Source organism: Muntiacus reevesi, chromosome 18 (assembly GCF_963930625.1).
Source record: "Muntiacus reevesi chromosome 18, mMunRee1.1, whole genome shotgun sequence".
NCBI lineage: Eukaryota > Metazoa > Chordata > Mammalia > Artiodactyla > Cervidae > Muntiacus > Muntiacus reevesi.
Window position 1 is genome coordinate 41,528,268 of NC_089266.1, and position 18,159 is coordinate 41,546,426.

The 18,159-nt window shown below is 56.7% G+C and overlaps 1 protein-coding gene across 4 annotated transcripts; it reads left to right on the plus strand.

The window, feature by feature from the left end:
- Positions 1-71: 71 nt before the first annotated feature.
- On the plus strand, positions 72-16,231 carry FLOT2 (flotillin 2). Of its 4 annotated transcripts, none has more exons than XM_065908522.1 (11): positions 72-263; positions 5,336-5,417; positions 8,992-9,082; positions 12,195-12,318; positions 12,939-13,057; positions 13,180-13,293; positions 13,398-13,517; positions 13,611-13,825; positions 14,215-14,398; positions 14,704-14,853; positions 14,943-16,231. In XM_065908522.1, exons 1-11 carry the CDS (start codon positions 215-217, stop codon positions 14,979-14,981), a joined length of 1,287 nt encoding a protein of 428 aa, XP_065764594.1. In that variant the 5' UTR covers positions 72-214; the 3' UTR covers positions 14,982-16,231. The 4 variants fall into 4 exon arrangements, with proteins under 4 accessions (XP_065764594.1, XP_065764593.1, XP_065764596.1 ...); XM_065908521.1 differs by lacking the exon at positions 8,992-9,082 and adding an exon at positions 11,133-11,223; XM_065908523.1 differs by lacking the exon at positions 72-263 and adding an exon at positions 11,133-11,223 and having other exon boundaries at positions 5,370-5,417.
- The last annotated feature ends 1,928 nt before the right edge of the window (positions 16,232-18,159 follow it).

Consider the following 18,159-nt stretch of genomic DNA (forward strand, 5'->3'; position numbering starts at 1 on the left):
AGATCGCCTCGCAGGCCGCGCCGGCCCCGCCCTCCGCCGCCACACTTCCGGCGGCGCTGCGGCCGCGGAGGGGTGCGGGCGGGCGGCCGCTGGGGGTGGCCCGACAGGCAGGGCGAGGCCGGCGGTGCGGGCGGGCGCGCGCGCGGGGTGCGGTCCGGAGGCTGCTGTCCAGGTCTCCGCGACCCCCGGGGGGCCCCTCCGTCCCGCCGGCGCCATGGGCAATTGTCACACGGTGGGGCCCAACGAGGCGCTGGTGGTTTCAGGTGAGGGGGCCCCGAGGGAGGTGGGTCTGGAACTCCCGGCGCCGGGAGGGTGTTTGGGGCGGGGGCTGTGCCTGGGAGGGCGGGAGAGGGGCCAGGCCGAGGAAGGGCTCTGAGGGCTGGGGGGCGGTGGGCAGTGCCGGGGGTGGGGCCTGAGTCTACGGTAGCTCCGGAGATCCCTCCCAGCAGGGACCCCCCACTCTCCGTGCTCCGCGCCCTAGGGCACCGGCCAGGCGCTCCCCCCACCTCCGCGCCCTGCGTGTTTGCCCGTGTTTATTCCCTCATTTCCTTTCTCCGCCTCCTACTTTGGGCAGGGTCTCCCCTGTGGCCTAGAGGATCCCGAGCCGAAGCTTTGGGGTTCCGGGAACACTGTCTGGCTGGATGCCAGCGCCCGGAACGAGGGTTGGGTGGGTCGCAGGTGCCTGTCTGGGGAGGGGCGGTGGACCTGGATCCTTGGGTTCTGGGCACAGATCCGTTAATTCCGAGCAGGCTGAGGCTTGCCGGGCTTTACTGACACTGCCCGCCCCGGAGACACGGGTGCGGCCTCTACAGGTTGAGAAACCTGGCTCCGGGCTGTGTTGCTCTTGGTTGCAAAATGCTGCAGACTCCAGAATTTCTGTTGCCGCTTAGGCGGGAAGGGGGCTCCGCAATGTTGGGGGAGGGAGAGAGGTCTTGCCATAAGGCTGCTATTTATTTTTTTATTATTATTATTTTTATTTTTTCATAAGGCTCCTATTTAAATTGTGTATTTGGATGTTTTGGGAAGTGGCAGAAGCCTTTCAAGCCACCAGTTTGTGCAGCCAATGGCGCGGGTGCTGGGGAGAAGCCCGTGTTTCCCCGACAGCGAGGAGGCCTGTAGCTGCAGGAAACGCTCATATCCTACTTCCCACTGTCAATATGGATTCTCCACCTGTGCACAGAGTTGTTAGGACCAGCTGCAGAACTGAGCAGAAGAGGGTGGGCTGGACCAGGGCTTGTTGCCACCCACTTTGAGAGCTGGGATGAATCCATTGGGAAATTTCATGGACTTTGGTTCAGTTTGGATCTAAAAGTGATCTCTGCCCTGGGACAGGAAATCGTAAATCTCTCTGACTAGGACCCTACTCCTGTGGGGAAATTAAGATCCTTCACTTCCCTGGCTGTCCAGAGGTAGGGACTCCGTGGTTTCACTGCAGTGACCCGGGGCTTGATCCCTGGTCAGGGAACTAAGATCCTGCAAGCCCTGCAGCACAGCCAAAAAAAAAAAAAAATCTTTCACTTCCCTGAAAACTAGAGAAGATAGCATTGGGGTCGCCAGGGAGACCCCCAGAGAGCACTGAGGTCAAAGCTGTTCCTCTTCTCAGACCTGAGCCAGTCTCCTAGCCTCCACTCCTAAAGGTTTTTAGAAAACTGAATCTACACCACACTTGCATTTTTGTGTGGTATTTCTCTCTAGAAGCCCAGACTCTGGGCCAAGGAGAAGAAGCTCCAGTTTTGTCTTTGCGGCAATCCTGAAACTGAGGGGCAAAAAGAACCCCTAAGACGGGCTACTCCCTGCCTTCCAAGTTGCCAGGGTACTCTAGCCAGAGGCCAAGGCAGTGCTAACTTCGAAGCTGTTTTAGGGGTGTGGGGAGGAGGCCACGCTGAGAATTAAGAGAGCTGAAGTCGAGGGAAGGTGGAAGAGGAGAGAGATGATACCCAGCATAATAGCACCTTGGGATTTGAGATGGTCGAACTGCACTGTGGCTCTCGCTAGCATGTGGACTTCCAGTCCTGTTCCCTACACCCCATTAATTGGACCTGCATCGAAGTCCAGGTGGCTTCCACGGTGGCTCAGCTGGTAAAGAATCTGCCTGCTGTGCGGGACACCTGGGTTCGATCCCTGGGTTGGAAAGATCCCCTGGAGAAGGAATGGCTACCCACTCCAGGATTCTGACCTAGAAAATTCCATGGACTATATAGTCCATGGAATTGCTAAGAGTCATGACTGAGCGACTTTCACTTCTAATTCCAGGGGCATCTCACGCAGCCCGCTTTCAGGAGGAGGATGTTGATGTATATCATGATCATCTTTTCCACTTGAAAAGTCTGGAGGTTCTTCTTGTCTATCCTCACTTCTTCATTCTGTAATACACAATTTTTTTTTCTCTGTTTCTACTTTTGGGGAATCCAAACACCATATACCTTTCTCTTATCTCTACAGTAGGTCAAAAATTCTTAACCTGAAGTTTGTGGATAGAATTTAGAGGTCTTTGCATTTGATAAGAGGAAAATAGTACATTTTTATTTACACTAACCTTAACTGAAAGGATATTTTGTGATCCTTCAGCTTGGTTGAGGACAGAGCAAAGGAAAGTGGGTTGGGTTAGAAGAAGTGAGATAAAATTAGGAGGATTTTCTCCAGGTCTGGAGACAGTAAGAACTGGGGAGGTCAAGAAAGGATCACCTAAGAGTCCTCTTTTGGGAGTGGTCCCCAGGGTGACCAGGAAGCTGGGAGGAAGATGCCTTCCAGGGGAGGAGGCTGCTGGGGGTAGGGCAGCCAGGCAGCCCCAGCTTCCTGTTGTTGCTACCCCTGGGAACCTGGCCATGTTACCCTTGGCCGAGGCCCAGCCTGAGCTGTGGCAGCCTGCTCCCAAGGTCAAAGAATAAGTTAGAGGTAAAAAAAAAAAAGGCTACTCCCTCCAGTATTCTTGCCCAGAGAATTCCATGGACAGGGAACCTGACAGTCCATGAGGTCGTACAGAGTCGGAAACAACTGAGTGACTAATGCTTCACTTTGCACTTCAAAGCGTGGATTCCCACCCTTGGCCCCCTCGCCCCCATCCCACCCCGCCACCACCTCCTCCCCCTGCCCCCTGAGAAGTGCCCTGGGTTGGTTGGAGAAAGCTGTGCCGCTGTGCCCCAGCCCCCACCAGGCCAGAAGAAGTGGAACAAGCTGTGGTTTTTGATCCTCTTCCAGTTTCACTGGATCCCGAGATGGTTTTGGTTTCAAGTCGACTGCTGGTCCTCAGAGGCTCCTCTCGCCCCATCCCCAGGGCAGAGCAGCCTGCAGTGGCTTACCTTGAGCGGCAGTCCTGTGAACAGGTGTTTCCAGAGACCTACAACCTCTTCCTGGCCCTGTTCACACTGCGGGGATGCTCCCGGCTCCCTGGACCTCAGGCTCAGCTGCTTGTACACCATGCACAGGGCAGACCCAGGAGACAGGGTGGGCTGCCCAGTGGGCGGTATCACTTGCCAGCTGTCTATCTTGGCAGGCCCGCCACACTTGTGGAATCTTTGTTCCTTTGTTGTTGTTCAGTCGCTAAATTGTGTCCAACTCTCCAGCCCCGTGGACTGCAGCACGCCAGGCTTCCCTGCCCTTCACTATCACCTGGAGCTTGCTGAAATTCATGTCCATCAAGTCGGTGATGCCAGCCAACCATCTCATCCTCTGTCGCCCCCTTCTCCTCCTGCTTTCAATCTTTCCCAGCATCAGGGTCTTTTCCAGTGAGTCGGCTGTTCGCATCAGGTGGTCCCTCCACCTATCTAAAACTTCTCTCCAGTTCATGATTCTACTGTCTCTGTTTGGTTGTTGACCTGACCACCCACCCAAACCCTGGCTCTCGACCTACACTGTCCAATATGGTAGCCATGAGCCACAGGTTAATTTAAGTTAATTAAAATTCATTTTCTTGGTTATACCAGCCAGATTTCCAGTGCTCAATAGCATATGTCCTGAATGGCTGTTTTGTTGCACAGCACAGCTGTGGAACATTTCAATCCGAGAAGGATGTTCTCTTGGATAAGACTACTCTAGTAATTATCCCCCCATGTCAGCCACTGTGTGTGGCCTGGGTCACTGCAAGAGGCTGCTTCTCCCCAGCCTCCCTGACCTAGGTATCTTTCTCCTTGTGCAAAGTCGGGTTTCTAAAATGCAAATATAAGTGTGGTTTCTTAGCTTAAATGACTTCCCCATCACTCAGGCACATACACACAGCACCCCTGCTTGGCCCAATACTTATAGTACTCTGCAGTCTGCCCTCTGCCCTTCTACCTGGCTTTGTCCCCTGCCATGAGGCCTCAGAGACACTAACCCAGCTACACAAAACTACCCCTGACCTTTGACCTTGGGAGGCACTCACCCTAGACTTTCCTGAAAACCCAAGTTTGTGAATGCGGAAATGACCCCCACTGGCTTTTTGCCGTCACATTTCCTCTGAATCATCTGTTTCTGCCAGGGAATAGCCCATCTTGCTTTTACTAAGTTTTCTTGAACTTGTTGATTAATTTTGACATCAGCAGGAGGGTTTGCAACAAGAATTTCAAGAACTGATTTTTCTCATTTCTGTATAGAGATTGTGCGGAGCTCATCCACGAAGTGAATCTGGGTTGTGACCAGATTCAACGGGCTATTTAGTTGATACATAGTTTCCAGGAGTCATTTCCTTTTTAGGCCTTTTCCCTTTCTCTCACTTTTCCAGTTGGTACCATGAGTTGGCTTCTGTTTTGAGGTCTTGCCTTCTTCCCCATCTGCTCCCATTCACTCTGAACCCCTGGGAACCAGCCTCACTGAGAGGTCTGCTGAGCGTGAGCCAGCGCCCACCCCCACCCCGCCCCTTGGCTCATAGACTCCTTTGTATTAGCCTTCCACCTGCTTTCCCTCTGGGACTGATCCCATCCTGGTAACAGGCCAGTCGCATGGTACAACCATCAGCTCAGGAAAAGGTCACTCCTCCGAGTCCCACCTCTTTTTAAGAGAGGAACAGTACCTTCATCTCTGTTTCCCTAGCACAGAAAAGTACTTGTTTGCTGAAGTGATGGTTGAATCAAAGATGGAAGCTTCACTGTTCACTCTTGCCCACTGACTTTGTTCTCTGAAAGCACATACATTCTGAACCACTCATTGGCTCCCCTCATTTCTATGCAAATTGCCTGTCTAACAAACTAGATCCCAAGGCCTTAAGGGCCTGTCTCCCATTTATCTGTAACCTCCACACCTGGTGCCCGGTGGTGGGAGTTGTCAATGCAGGTGAAGGCCCAACATTGCTGATGGAAGTGTTGGAGGGTAGACAGACCCAAGGACTGACTGACCAGACATGGTTTGCTTTGCTCTCCAGGGGGCTGTTGTGGTTCCGACTATAAACAGTATGTGTTTGGCGGCTGGGCCTGGGCTTGGTGGTGTATCTCCGACACTCAGAGGTAAGAGCCTGGGGGCTGGCGATCGGGCATCCTGGTGGGCTGGGAGAAGACTATCCTTACCCCCTTCATGCCACTTGAGCTAAAGCATCTACCACTTGCTGCATTCCACTCAGGTTGGGGGGACCTCCCAAGAGGCAGGTGGAATGGATTACATGGGGAGGCAGGAGGGCTGTCTGTGGGCAGCTCCTCCTTGGTGGGTGTGCTTTTTCCAGGGAGAGCATCACTTCTGCCCCAGGCAATTCAGGCAGAACCCTAACGCCCTGATTCTAGCTCAGAATTATTCACGAAGCCTTAATAACACACCTGTTTGAAGTGGTCCTAGGAAGGAGGAAAGGCTTGAAGAGACCCCTACCTTGTGCAGACCCCGGGACAATGTAGGCAGGGGCTAAATGGCAGATGATGGTTACAGCCTGAAGGGGCTCTGTGTATTAAAGACAAAGGATGCAGATCTAAGGAATTGGCGCTGGGGCTGGGCAAGATGGGTCTGGACCTCCTCCGTCAGTCTGGAGAGACTTAGAAGGGGAAAGGAGATTTCAGCTCAGGCTCTACCTGCTGGCTTTCCCAGAGCCCGGGGCAGGGAAAGGGTTCTCCTGTTCCCAGGCCTCTCCTGTTCCCCTCACTGCCCACCCAGGAGGAGATGAGGCTGGGTGGCCACCTCTCCACCAGCACCCCCTTCCTGATTATGGGAGATCAGGGAAGGAGGGGCCCAGATTCTTCCAGGCCAGGAGCCAGGCGACACAGGCGGCAGAGCTATGAAAGCGCAGGCCCGTTGGCAGGGGTGGGGGTCCTGTGAAGGGGAAGCAGTGGAGATTCCAGTGGAAATCCCCCTGTATCTCAGTCTTGGCAAAGAGACGCCTCATGGCTGCAGGGAGCTGCTAGTGCTTGGGGCTCCGGGGAGTCTGAGGGTGCTGGCTCAGGTCAGGGGCATGGGAAGCATGTCACAACGATTTAACTTCTCTGATCTCTCCTAACTCCCTCCACTGCCCATCTTTCCCCACTCTTGGTCCTTCCTCAGTTGAAGGATCTTGGGAAACTCTTCTGGCCCGAGGTCAAAAGTGTTCATAAAGTAATTAGTAGCAGTCACAACTTCCTCTCTGGATCCTAAGACTCCTGAGGGGGCCCCCTGGCCTGACAGGAGCCATGGGACCCCTCTCCAGAGACACTGTCACCTCCCACCCCACACCCACAACGCAGTCCTGGGACAGCAGAGTGTCTTGTCCAAGCTCCTCGACTGGAGAGTGTCCACTTGCCCCGAGACCTGTCCTGCCAGGCATCCGCTGCCGGGTACTACTGACACCCCAGAGGCCCTTTCTCCACACCGTGGTTGGTCCCCTCCCGCTTCCTGCTCCCGGGAGCAGAGCCCCAAGACAGCAGGGCCCGGCTTCTCTGACGGCAGGTTTGAAGGTGAGGGGTAGGGGGCCTTGTGCTTCATCCTAGGAGCAGCTGGCTCTTCGACACCCAGGCTCAGCAGGGCCCACTCATGGGTTCCTGGGGCGGCCCCTTCCCTGTCCCCTAGCCTGCTGCAGGGGCGTCTCCCCCAGCGGGGACTTTTGTTTCCCCGAGGCCAGCAGGCGCTTCCTAGGTCAGAGTGGAGGTCTAGGTTTCTAACCCAGCCTCCTATTTGAGGTCCTTTCCACAGCCATCCTCGATGTCACCTGCCCTCAGTGTCAGCTGTTCTTCTCCAGAGCCAGTGAGGTCTCTCCCGCTGCCCTTTGCTGCCATGGCCTGTCCTGTCCTGAGGCCCCGATGGGGGCAGCTGTCTCTCCCTAACCTGAGCGGTTCCTCCACTTCTGGCCTCTGAGCTGCAGCCTCCCTCCTCCCCACTCCTTCCCTCCTCCTCCCTCATCCTTTCTCCCCTCTCCCCACTCCCTCCCCTCCTCCCTCCTCCCCTCCCTTTCTCTCCCCTCTCTTTCCAGTCCCTCCCCTCCCCCTCTTCCCCCTCCTCCCCACCCTCCCCCTTTCCTGTCTCCTTCCCTCCCTCTTCCTCCCTCCCCTCCTCCCCTTCCCCTCCCCCACCCTCCCCCTTTCCTGTCTCCCTTCCTCCTCCCCTCCCCCCCTTTCCCCCTCCCTCACCCTCCCCCTTTCCTGTCTCCCTCCCTCCTCCCCCCACCCTCCCCCTTTCCTGTCTCCCTCCCTCCTCCCTCTCTCCTCCCCTCCCTCTGCCCTCTTTCCTGTCTCCCTCCCTCCTCTCCCTCCCCTCCTCCCTCCTCCCCCATCCCCCCTTTCCTGTCTCCTTCCTCCCTCCTCCCCCTCCCCCCACCCCCCCTTCCCCACCCTCCCCCTTTCCTGTCTCCCTCCCTCCTCCCTCCTCCCCCCTCCCCCACCCCCCCTTTCCTGTCTCCTTCCCTCCCTCTGTCCTCCCCTCCCTCCTCCCCTCTTTCCTGTCTCCCTCCCTGCTCCCTCTTTCCTGTCTCCCTCCCACCTCTCCCTCCCCTCCTCCCCCCCACCCCCCCTTTCCTGTCTCCTTCCCTCCCTCCCTCTGTCCTCCCCTCCCTCCCTCCCCCCTCTTTCCTGTCTCCCTCTCCTCCTTCCCCAAAGAGAGCTTGATGGGTGCCTGTCTGAGCTGGGTCTGCTGCTCTCGGCCTGAGTGTGCTGTTAGGGAGGGGCCGGAAGGCAGTCAACCTGTGTACATGCGCATGGCTGGAGAGTGGGGGGACCCACATTGCCTCCTGCTCCCTGTCCCCCCACTCCACTTGCTTCTGCTCCTTCACCTCAGCCTCTGCCCTCCTTCCCTCTGGTTTAAGGAAACCTTCTGTGCTGTCCACAGGCTGGCCTCTGCCTGGTCCAGCACCCAGCACTTACGGGCACACACCTTGCCCCTGGGAGGCCCAGGTAGCTTCCACGCACCTTTTCTTTGCAATGACTCTGCCTGTGTCCAGCTCTGGAAGTGAGTGACTCCCAGTTGTCCCTGTGAATATTGGCAGGGGTGCACACACTTCCCCCCTTCCCCAGCCTTCCTTGACACATCCCACCCCCGCAAATCAGAAAATCCAAAAATCTCTTTAGACTCTTCTGGGCCTAAATTGCCTTCTTAGGGATAAGTAGCACAGGCCTTGAGGGGTTGTGCCCTGAACAGGATTCAGTATTTGCTGCGACTCATGAACCCCCAGAGTGGCCCCCCCCACCCCCCACCCCAGCTTCTGGAAACACAGGTTTGCCTCTGTCTGGAGCAAGGAGCTCGGACTGCCAGCCAGACAGTGCAAGGAATCTCCTGGGAAAGTGAGGCAGTGGGTAACCCCGGTGCCCTGCGCACAGGCAGCCTCCCAGCCTCAGGCCACGGGCCCAGGGCATCAGCAGGCTTTACCTCCAGCCCAGCAGCTTCTCACTGGAAGGGTGTAGGGGCTGGAGAAGAGACCCAGAGGCCTCAGGCCAGCGCCGGGGTGTCTCTGGCCCCCTAAGGCCTAGCCGAGCTGGCAGTGGGGGATGGGAGCTGAAGTTTTGAGAGCGACCCCACCCCCAGCCCCCAGGCCTCAGGCATCCGGTGCTTGTCTGGTAACCACTGTGTGTGTTTGCTGTGTCCCCTCCTCCCCCTTCCTGTCCCTACCTTTCCCTCCCTCTCCCGGCTGCTCCTCAGACTGTCTCTGGAGGTTATGACCATCCTGTGTCGCTGTGAGAATATTGAGACGTCGGAGGGGGTCCCGCTATTCGTAACAGGGGTTGCACAGGTAATAACCCGCCTGCTTCCTCCTCTGTGTCTAACCTCCTCTCTTCCTGCCCTTCGGGGGCCTGGCAGACTCCAGATGGACTCCCTTTTCCTGAAAGCGTGCCTCCCTGCCCTCTGCTCCCACCACCACTGCTCTGGATGGCCCCCACTCCCTTGTCCGGGCTCATGGGGGGCTGCGAGTGGGGAGAGAGAGTGAGGGCTTCTGGGAGCTCTGCCCAAGTCTGCCAGGGGGTGTCCTTGGACACCAAGCCTACACTGAGAGTAAGCTGAGGCAGAAGAAGACACAGGCCCTTTTGGTGACAGAGGTGGACTGCCCAGATCGGGAGGGGTCTGTCCTAACAACTCCTGCCAGAGTCCTAGTCCTCCAGGCATCACAGAGCTTCTTGCCCGTGCCTTCTCCAGGCCGACACCCTCCTCCCTGCAGCGCCAGGAAAACGGGCCCCTTGGGGAATTGTGTTTACCCCACCCCTTGACCACCTCCAACCTCCTTGACAGGCCTGAGCAAAAAGAGCCATGGCCATTCCCTGCCCCTGATTCTCTGTCGAGAGGCCTTTGAGCAGCTGTCTTTGTCACCAGACTTCAGCTTCCCCATCTGCAAAAGGGGGAGAATCAAGCCCTCCCTGAGCCTTGTAGGAATATTAGAAAGGCAAGTAAAGTAATGTAAGGGTGCTCGCTTTGGGATTTTCAGAAAAGAAGTGCTCGAGGAACGCCATCTGTATCACAGACTTGATCTCACCTGGGAAAGCAAGCGACCTTCTGTCTCCCTCCTCACTGCCATGCAGCCATAGAGATGAAACCCTTTCCTGAGCCAGGGCATTTAGCAACACAGGTTCCCATCTTCATTGGTCCGTTTGCCAGCTCCCTGCTGAGCGTCTTGTCAGCTCCCAGCACAGCGGAGGCAGCAATGGACATCAGAAAGCCCCTGCCTCTCAGAGCCTGCATGCTGGCGGGTCCCCAGGCCAGAGGAGACCTACATGTCACCTTACCCATCCTCCACCCTTCCATGAAATTGTCCTTCAGCTTCTCAGGCAAAACCTGGCACCCCTACACCCTGCCTCCCCACACCCTGCCTCACCCATCCTCTTATCCTTAATGGGGAAGAAGACTGTCCCCATCACACCCACCACTCATCGCCGTGGAAGGGCAGGCTTCAGGGCAGAGAAGAAGCCCAGAGCCCCTTTGCGTGGGATGCATAGGAGCCAGGCTTCCCTCGACACCCCACCTAGCAGGCTCGTCTCCCTCCAAGCCCACACTCCACTTGAAAGAGCTGCTAATACCCAGGTCCCTTTTCAACTGGGTGACATGGACCCTGAAGACTCAGGTCATCTGGGCAGAACTTTTCTTGGCCCCGAAGCTCTAGCGTGACCCCAACCTTTTCTTCCACTGGCCCCACCTGACCCCAGCCCCAGAGAATGGGCTTCCAGCCTTGGCCTGATGCCAGGTAGAGGGATCCGGCAGGGCTCCCCAGGTGGGGCGGGGCAAACAGGATCACCTCCATCTTGGCCCAGCAGTGGGCATACCCCAGCATGCCAGGTACGAGGCAGCTTTCTCAGCAGCCTCGGGAACACCCTGGGGTGCTGAGCACGCCCAGGGAACAGGCGAAGGCCCCTGCGGGATGTTCAAATGGTACCCACAAACACAGCCTGGAGGACCAGCACTTATGTGCTGTCCCAGGACAACACACATAGCTACGCCAAGACTTGCCCACCCTGCCCCAGCCCCCGCCCCCCGGCCCAGACCACCCCCGACTACTTCTCTACTTCCTTTTCCCGCTCTTCCAGCCAGGCTGATGTGAGCAGAGGACACATGTGCACATGGGTGGCACATGACGCTCCTTCCGCTGAGCCATCTGCACCCCAGCCCTGCCTTCCCACCCCTCTCCTCCTCACACGCTCCCAGCTCCGACCCCTTGGAGAGCCCACCCCCTCCGTCTCCTGCAGCAGGACCCCCCTGGCCCGTCCCAGCCGGCACAGTGAGATGTCAAAGTCTTTCCGCGCACCACAGGCCCTGGGCCCCCAGACCCATGGCCCCTGTTTTGCATTTCTTGGCAGGATTTCCCTAGAGATTATGACGTTGCAGCCCCGCTGTGAGGACGTAGAGACGGCCGAGGGGGTAGCTTTAACTGTGACGGGTGTCGCCCAGGTATAGTAACTCAGCAGCCCCACGCATGTCCGTTGAGCTGCCTCGTCCCCATGCTGGGGTTTGGGGTGGGAACGAGGAAAGGCCGGCAGCCAGGGGCAGTCTCTCTCCAGCGGCCCCGGCCCCGCCCGCCCCCCTTCCCAGAGAGGGTCGCCGCCACCGGAACTTGCACTCAGCCTCTCGGCCACCCAGCAGGACTAACAAGACACCCCTTCTCTCCCCAGCGGGCCAGCGGAGGACGGAAGCAGTGCTAGGGCTCCTGTGTCACTAACCCCTCCCCGTTCTTTGCAGGTGTCGGAAATGCCAAGCCCCCGAACGCAGGCCTCCCCTGACCCCTGGGTAGGGGGCTGCAGGGTGGGGACCAGAGGGCGAGGCCACGTGAGGCCAGGGAGCTCTGGGCTCTGGAGTCAGAGCTGCGTTATATTCCCAGCCCGGTGACTGGGTGAGGGGCTTCCTGCTCTCCAGAGATCCTCACGGGGCAGGTTCAGCCATCTCAAGGGCCCCTGGTGCAGGAGTGGCTGGCCTGGTGCCTTGGGGAAGAAAGACAGGAGGATGCCCACCCCTGGTGATGGACCGCAGATCTGTCTCCTGCCCTCTCCTGGCTCTCTTTCCTAGTCTGTCTGTCTGCACCCCTGTTGCTCATTCTCCTTTTTGCAGAGACCTGCAGGCTGAGGGGCCAAGGGTGGACTGGAGGGGTTGGGTGGGGGGAGGAACCCTGAATGTCCAGGAGAGAGGCCCTGGCAGAGCCTGGGGCTGCCAGTGAAGGTGAAATTTCTCAGTATGAGTTCCTCGTGTTTCTCCCTGCTGGAGGCCTCAGCAGACCCCCATCCCCTCCCACCACCACTCCCTCCCCCTCCCCCCAGGCCTCCAGGTCCTGAGAAGGAGGGGAGGGGTACCGCCACCATCCTCCTGGGTCTGGGGCCTCTGTCTGCCTGCCTCCAGCCTGGCTCAGGCTCCTCTGTGACCACCGGCAGGTGAAGATCATGACCGAGAAGGAGCTCCTGGCCGTGGCCTGCGAGCAGTTCCTGGGCAAGAGCGTGCAAGACATCAAGAACGTCGTCCTGCAGACGCTGGAGGGACACCTGCGCTCCATCCTCGGTGAGGCCCTGCCTGGGACAGGGACCCCTCTCCCTCTGCCACCTGCAAGGAGCCACACAGCATCCCTGGGCCAAGGCCAGGGAGGGGAGAGGGGGCCGTGGACAGGCGGGCCTGTCAGTCCCACTGAGAGGCTTCTTCAGAAAAGCTGACAGGTTTTCTGTCATGTATTTCCTTTCAAAACGTCAGGAGAGTCGAGTGAAGAAGAGAGCGTGGATATGGGGCTGAGTGACTGCCAGTCTGGTCAGGCACCTAGGGCTGCTTGGGGCACTTTTCCTCATCCTGCCCACACCCTGCAGGAGGAGACTCGGTGTTAGAAGAAACCCACCAGGGACTTCGCTGCTGGTCCAGTGGCCAAGCTTGCGCTCCCGAGGCAGGGAGCCCAGATTGGATCCCTGGTCAGGGAACTAGATCCCACATGCCACAACTTAAGAGTTCACGTGCTGCCGCTAAAGATCCCACCTGCTACAACGAAGACCCAGCACAGTCAGATAGAAACCTAGGAAGACCCAGCACAGACTGCGTGACCCCTGCCTACACTCAGACCTCTCCCTGGCCACCTCCTCCCTTACCCAAGCTGGCTGGGCCCCAGGGGAGCCAGCCCACGATCCTTCTGCCCCCAGGGACCCTGACGGTGGAGCAGATTTATCAGGACCGAGACCAGTTTGCCAAGCTGGTGCGGGAGGTGGCAGCCCCTGACGTCGGCCGCATGGGCATCGAGATCCTCAGCTTCACCATCAAGGTGTGGTGTGGCGGGAAGGCTGTGGCCCCCGTGTCCATCCGTGCTGGGCAGGGGAGCTTGGCAGGAGGGGCCCCTTTATGCCTCTGACTATTCCCAGGGACGACTTCCCCTTCCCTCCCCAGGATGTGTATGACAAAGTGGACTATCTGAGCTCCCTGGGCAAGACACAGACGGCTGTGGTCCAGAGAGATGCTGACATCGGAGTAGCTGAGGCCGAGCGGGACGCAGGCATCCGGGTATGTGAGCCTACCTTCCCAGCCCTGGGGACGAGGGAGCGCAGGGGCGGTGGGAACCCCAGTTACTCAGGGGGACCTTCAGCACCTGCCCCTCCTGCTCCCAGGAAGCCGAGTGCAAGAAGGAGATGCTGGATGTGAAGTTCATGGCGGACACCAAGATCGCCGACTCCAAACGAGCCTTCGAGCTGCAGAAGTCGGCCTTCAGCGAGGAGGTCAACATCAAGGTGAGAAGTTGTTGGGCGTCCCGGGGTCAGGGCTCAAGGCCCAGGACTGTGGCGGCCAGCCTCTGAAATGCTGACCACCCTCACCCGCCACAGACGGCTGAGGCCCAGCTGGCTTACGAGCTGCAAGGGGCGCGCGAGCAGCAGAAGATCCGGCAGGAAGAGATTGAGATCGAGGTCGTGCAGCGCAAGAAGCAGATTGCTGTGGAGGCGCAGGAGATCCTGCGCACCGACAAGGAACTCATCGCCACTGTGCGCTGCCCCGCCGAGGCCGAGGCCCACCGCATACAGCAGATCGCCGAGGGCGAGAAGTAGGTGCCGCTGGGGGCCCCGCTTTAGTCCGGCTCCTCTGCCACCCAGGCAACCCCTCCACTCCTGGCCAAGCTTGGAGGCCCCCACGCCAGCTTCCTCACTGGGAAGTAGGGGTAACCCGCCTGCCCCATGGGATGGTTGTTAGGAAGACTGAATTAGGTGCCAGAGGTTTAAGGGCCTGGTGTGCTGCTTGGCACAGGGCACCCAGGTAGGTCCCCTCTCCAGTCTGGCCTCTGGGAGCCAGTGCCCTCTTCCAGGCCAGAACCAGAAGGCCAGGGCACTGCCCTCATGGGTCCCTCACCCCTGACACCTGCCAAAGTGGGGGGCTCAAGGGTTCACTGGCCCCCTGGCACTTCCCACTGACCCTGCCTGCCCGTGACTCCCCCAGGGTGAAGCAGGTCCTCCTGGCTCAGGCAGAAGCAGAGAAGATCCGCAAAATCGGGGAGGCAGAGGCAGCAGTCATTGAGGCGAGGGGCAAGGCAGAGGCCGAGCGGATGAAACTTAAGGCTGAGGCCTACCAGAAATACGGAGACGCAGCTAAGATGGCCTTGGTGTTGGACGCCCTGCCCCGGGTAAGGCTCCCACCCCAGGCTGGGACTGGCTGGGCAAGTGCCGGACTTCTCTGGGCCTTGTCAGTAACACAGCGACAGGACGGCTAGGAGGGTTAAATGGGGAAGTACTCAGCGGCGTGGGGAAGAACTCTACAACAGCCTAGGCTCATCCCTAACCCAGTGGACCATCTGACCTTTATTGCAAATAAGGGCCACCCAGGCCGCACTGGGATGATGTGAGGTGGAGATGGGAGGGAGAGATGCTGGATGGGGCAGGTGGATGGAGTCCGAGTAACAGTTAGCTCTCCCTCGACCCCGCCTCCTAGATTGCTGCCAAAATTGCCGCCCCACTGACCAAAGTCGATGAGATTGTGGTCCTCAGTGGGGACAACAGCAAGGTGACGTCAGAAGTGAACCGCCTGCTGGCCGAGCTGCCCGCCTCTGTGCACGCCCTCACGGGCGTGGACCTGTCTAAGGTGGGTGTCTCGCCGTCGGCGATGGGTTGCCCAGGCAGAGAGGTGGGGGCCCTGGAGCCAAGGCCTCATGGCATCTCCCGTCCTTGCAGATACCGCTGATCAAGAAGGCCACCGGTGCACAAGTGTGAGGTCTCGTCGGCCCACACCCTTCAGCAGCCACCGCCCCCACCTTCAGCACCCGTTTTAACACCACAGGGACAACGGGAACGTCACTGACTCTGGTGCCTTATTCTGTAGGGACCAGAAGTGCTGCGTGTTCAGGCCTCTGGCTGTCTTCCCTTCTCCTCTGTCTCTGTCTGTCTCCTCCCTCTTCTCCTCCATCCCACAGCCTCACTTTCACTGCCACGACTGTCTGGTTTGTCTCTTGCACCCTTTTCTCCTGTACGTCTCTTCCTTTGTCTGTCTTTTTCTCTCCCTCTCTCCTGGCACCCTCTACACACATCATGTTGTTTAAATTGATGTTTATTACAATCACAGTCTTGTCTGTCTGTGGGGGTGGCCTTGCTGCTCCCGAGAATCCTGGTGCCTTGAAGTTTTCTGTGCTTCTGTCCACCCCCTCACCCCATGGCCCCGGCCAGAGCTTCAGCATGGGTGCAGGGATTCTGGGGATGATGGCCACCCTGCCCTCTCCTGGCCTGGTTTTCCCAGCCCAAAACCTGCCCCCAGGAAGTCCCCAGCCTCACCCACTCCAGCCCTTCTGGGCCCGGGTAGCTGTGGCTGCAGGCCCAGGGCCATGGCCGTCCGCCAACCCCTGCCCAGCCCAAGGCCTGCTTTCACACCTCACCTCTCTCCCGCGCCCACGGGCACAGAGGCGAGGCCTCCTGTGTAGAGCAGCTCCCTCGGTTTACTACGGCCTTAGGAGGCCCCTGCTCGTGCTCAGGGAAGCCCCTTCCCTGGAGTGGGGCTTGGTCCCAGCTCTGCTAAGCCTTTCTGGGATCAGGATCCAGCCCTTCTGGGGACTAGAAAATGTACAGACCCCCTTCCTACTAGGGCTGTGCTGCCCTGAGTATCAGGTCGGGCCCTTCCAGTGGGCAGAGCTGTGCCAGCCCTGTACAGAATCGAGTGCCGTAGGCCGGCTGGACTCCTTCCCCGCTTGTGCCGGCTTGCTTCCTGACCAGAAATGATCAGGTTCCAGCCGTGGGGAAGCAGCCCGGTCCTCTGTCTCCTTGCTTCAGAGGAGGCAGAAGAGCCCAGGGCCCCAGCATCCTGGCAGGGACGCTGCGGGAGTCCTGTGGCCCTGGTCCCCCACCCCTCGCTCTGCCCCAGCCTGTGTAGCTGTTCCTGCATGTGGGTGCTGCATGTCCGGTCTGGGGCTTGGATGCTGTACTGCCCCGCTACCTGTCCCTTCTGGTAAAATAAAGATCTGGTCATGCCCACACCCTGTACCGTGCCTTTTGTGAGGAGAGAGACTGGGAACGCACCCACACACCCCTTCAGCCTAAAGGCTACACTTTGCCTGTTCTTCCCCACCCTCGACACTGGGGGGCAGCAGCACCCTGGCCTTCAATATAACCCCAATCAAAATCCCAAGAAATTTTTAATCGACAGAGTGATTCTGAAGCTATAGGGAAATGCCAAAGGAATAAGAATAATCAAGACAAGCTTGAAAAAGAGTGAAGTGAGAGGATTCAAACTTAGACGTCAAGACATAAAAAAAGGGAAAGTGTTAGTTGCTCAGTGGTGTCCAACTGTGTGTGACCCCACGGACTGCAGACGCCAGACTCCTCTGTCTATGGAATCGTCCATGGCACCTGGAGTGGGCTGCCATCTCCTTTTTAAGTAATTAAGACTCCGTGATCCTGGCACGTAGTACACCAGTGATTGCATTGAATAGAACAGAAAATCCAGCAATAGACCCACACTTATTTTATGACTAAAATGACAATGCGGAGCCATGGGAAAAGGACAGTCTTTTTGATAAAAGATACTGGAAATCTGGGGGAGAAATGATTCTTGACCTTGAACCTCACCTTGTACACAAAATCAGTTCCAGATGGATTGTATATCTAAATGTGAAAGGTAAAATGGTAAAACATATAGAAAATAACAGAATATCGTCATGACCTTAGGATAACCAAAAAAATTTTAAAACAATGCAGAAATCAATAAATATAAAAGAAGGAGTTCCCCAGTGAGAACTGGCACTTTTCATTGCAGTGGCCTGGGTTCAATCCCTAGTCAGTGTACTGAGATCCTACAAGTTGTAGGGTGCAGCCAAAAATAAAAACAATCAAGAATATCTTTATTGGGACTTCCTTGGTGGTTCAGTGGTTTAGAATCTGCCTTCCAATGCGAGGGACTCGGGTTCGGTCCCTGATCAGAGAACTAAGATCCTACATGCCCAGGGACAACTGAGCCCATGTGCCGAAACCAGAGAAGCCCATGAATCGCAACAAAGATCCCACGCAATGGAAGACCCCACATGCCACAACTGAGATCCAGCTCAGTCAAATAAAAAAAAAAAAAAAGAATATCTTTATTAAAAGACATACTAAAAAAAATAAAAGACATACTAATCTCCAAGGAATTATGCATAGCAAAAAAAACCCCAAAATATTATGTACTACATGTGAAAGTAAAAGTGTTAGTCATTAAGTTGTGTCCAACTCTTTGTGACCCCATAGACTGTAACCTGCCAAGTTCCTCTGTCCAGAGAATTATCCAGGCAAGAATACTGGCGTGGGCAGCCATTCCCTTCTCCAGGGATTCTTCCTGACCCGGGGATCAAACCTGGGATCTCCTCTATTGCAGGCAGATTCTTTACTGTCTGAGCCACCAAGGAAGTCCATATGTACTGCATATGTGATTCCAACTATTAATGTAAAGCCTTTAGTTTTAATTGTGGTAAAATACACATAACAATTTATCATCTTAACCAATTTTAAGCCTTCATTTCAGTGGTATTAAGTATATTTACATTATTATGTAACCAAGACTGCCATCCGTCTTCCAGAACATTTTGCATTTTGTAAAACTGAACCTCTATCCCTGTTCAACATTAACTCCCCATCCCTCTCTGTCCCCCGCCCCTGGCAAACATCAACCTACTTTCTGTCTCTATGAATTTGACTACATACCTCACAGAAGTGAGATCTTGCAATAGTTGCCCTTTTGTGACTGGCTTCTTTTACTTAGCATAATATTCTCAAGGCTGAACAACATCCCATTGTATGTATACACCACATTTTGCTTATGCATTCATCTGTCGATAAGCACTTGGATTATTTCCATGTTTTAGCTATTGTTTGGGGTTTTGTTTTTTTTCCCTGACCAGGGATTGAACCCATGGACTCTGCAGTAAAAGCG

Bases quoted from the DNA above. Each gene is read 5' to 3' on its own strand.
- FLOT2 (XM_065908522.1), top strand. From the start codon at position 215: ATGGGCAATTGTCACACGGTGGGGCCCAACGAGGCGCTGGTGGTTTCA. The intron at 13,294-13,397 runs GTATGTGAGCCT...TCCTGCTCCCAG, and splicing joins AGCGGGACGCAGGCATCCGG to GAAGCCGAGTGCAAGAAGGA. The intron at 14,854-14,942 runs GTGGGTGTCTCG...CCGTCCTTGCAG, and splicing joins CGGGCGTGGACCTGTCTAAG to ATACCGCTGATCAAGAAGGC.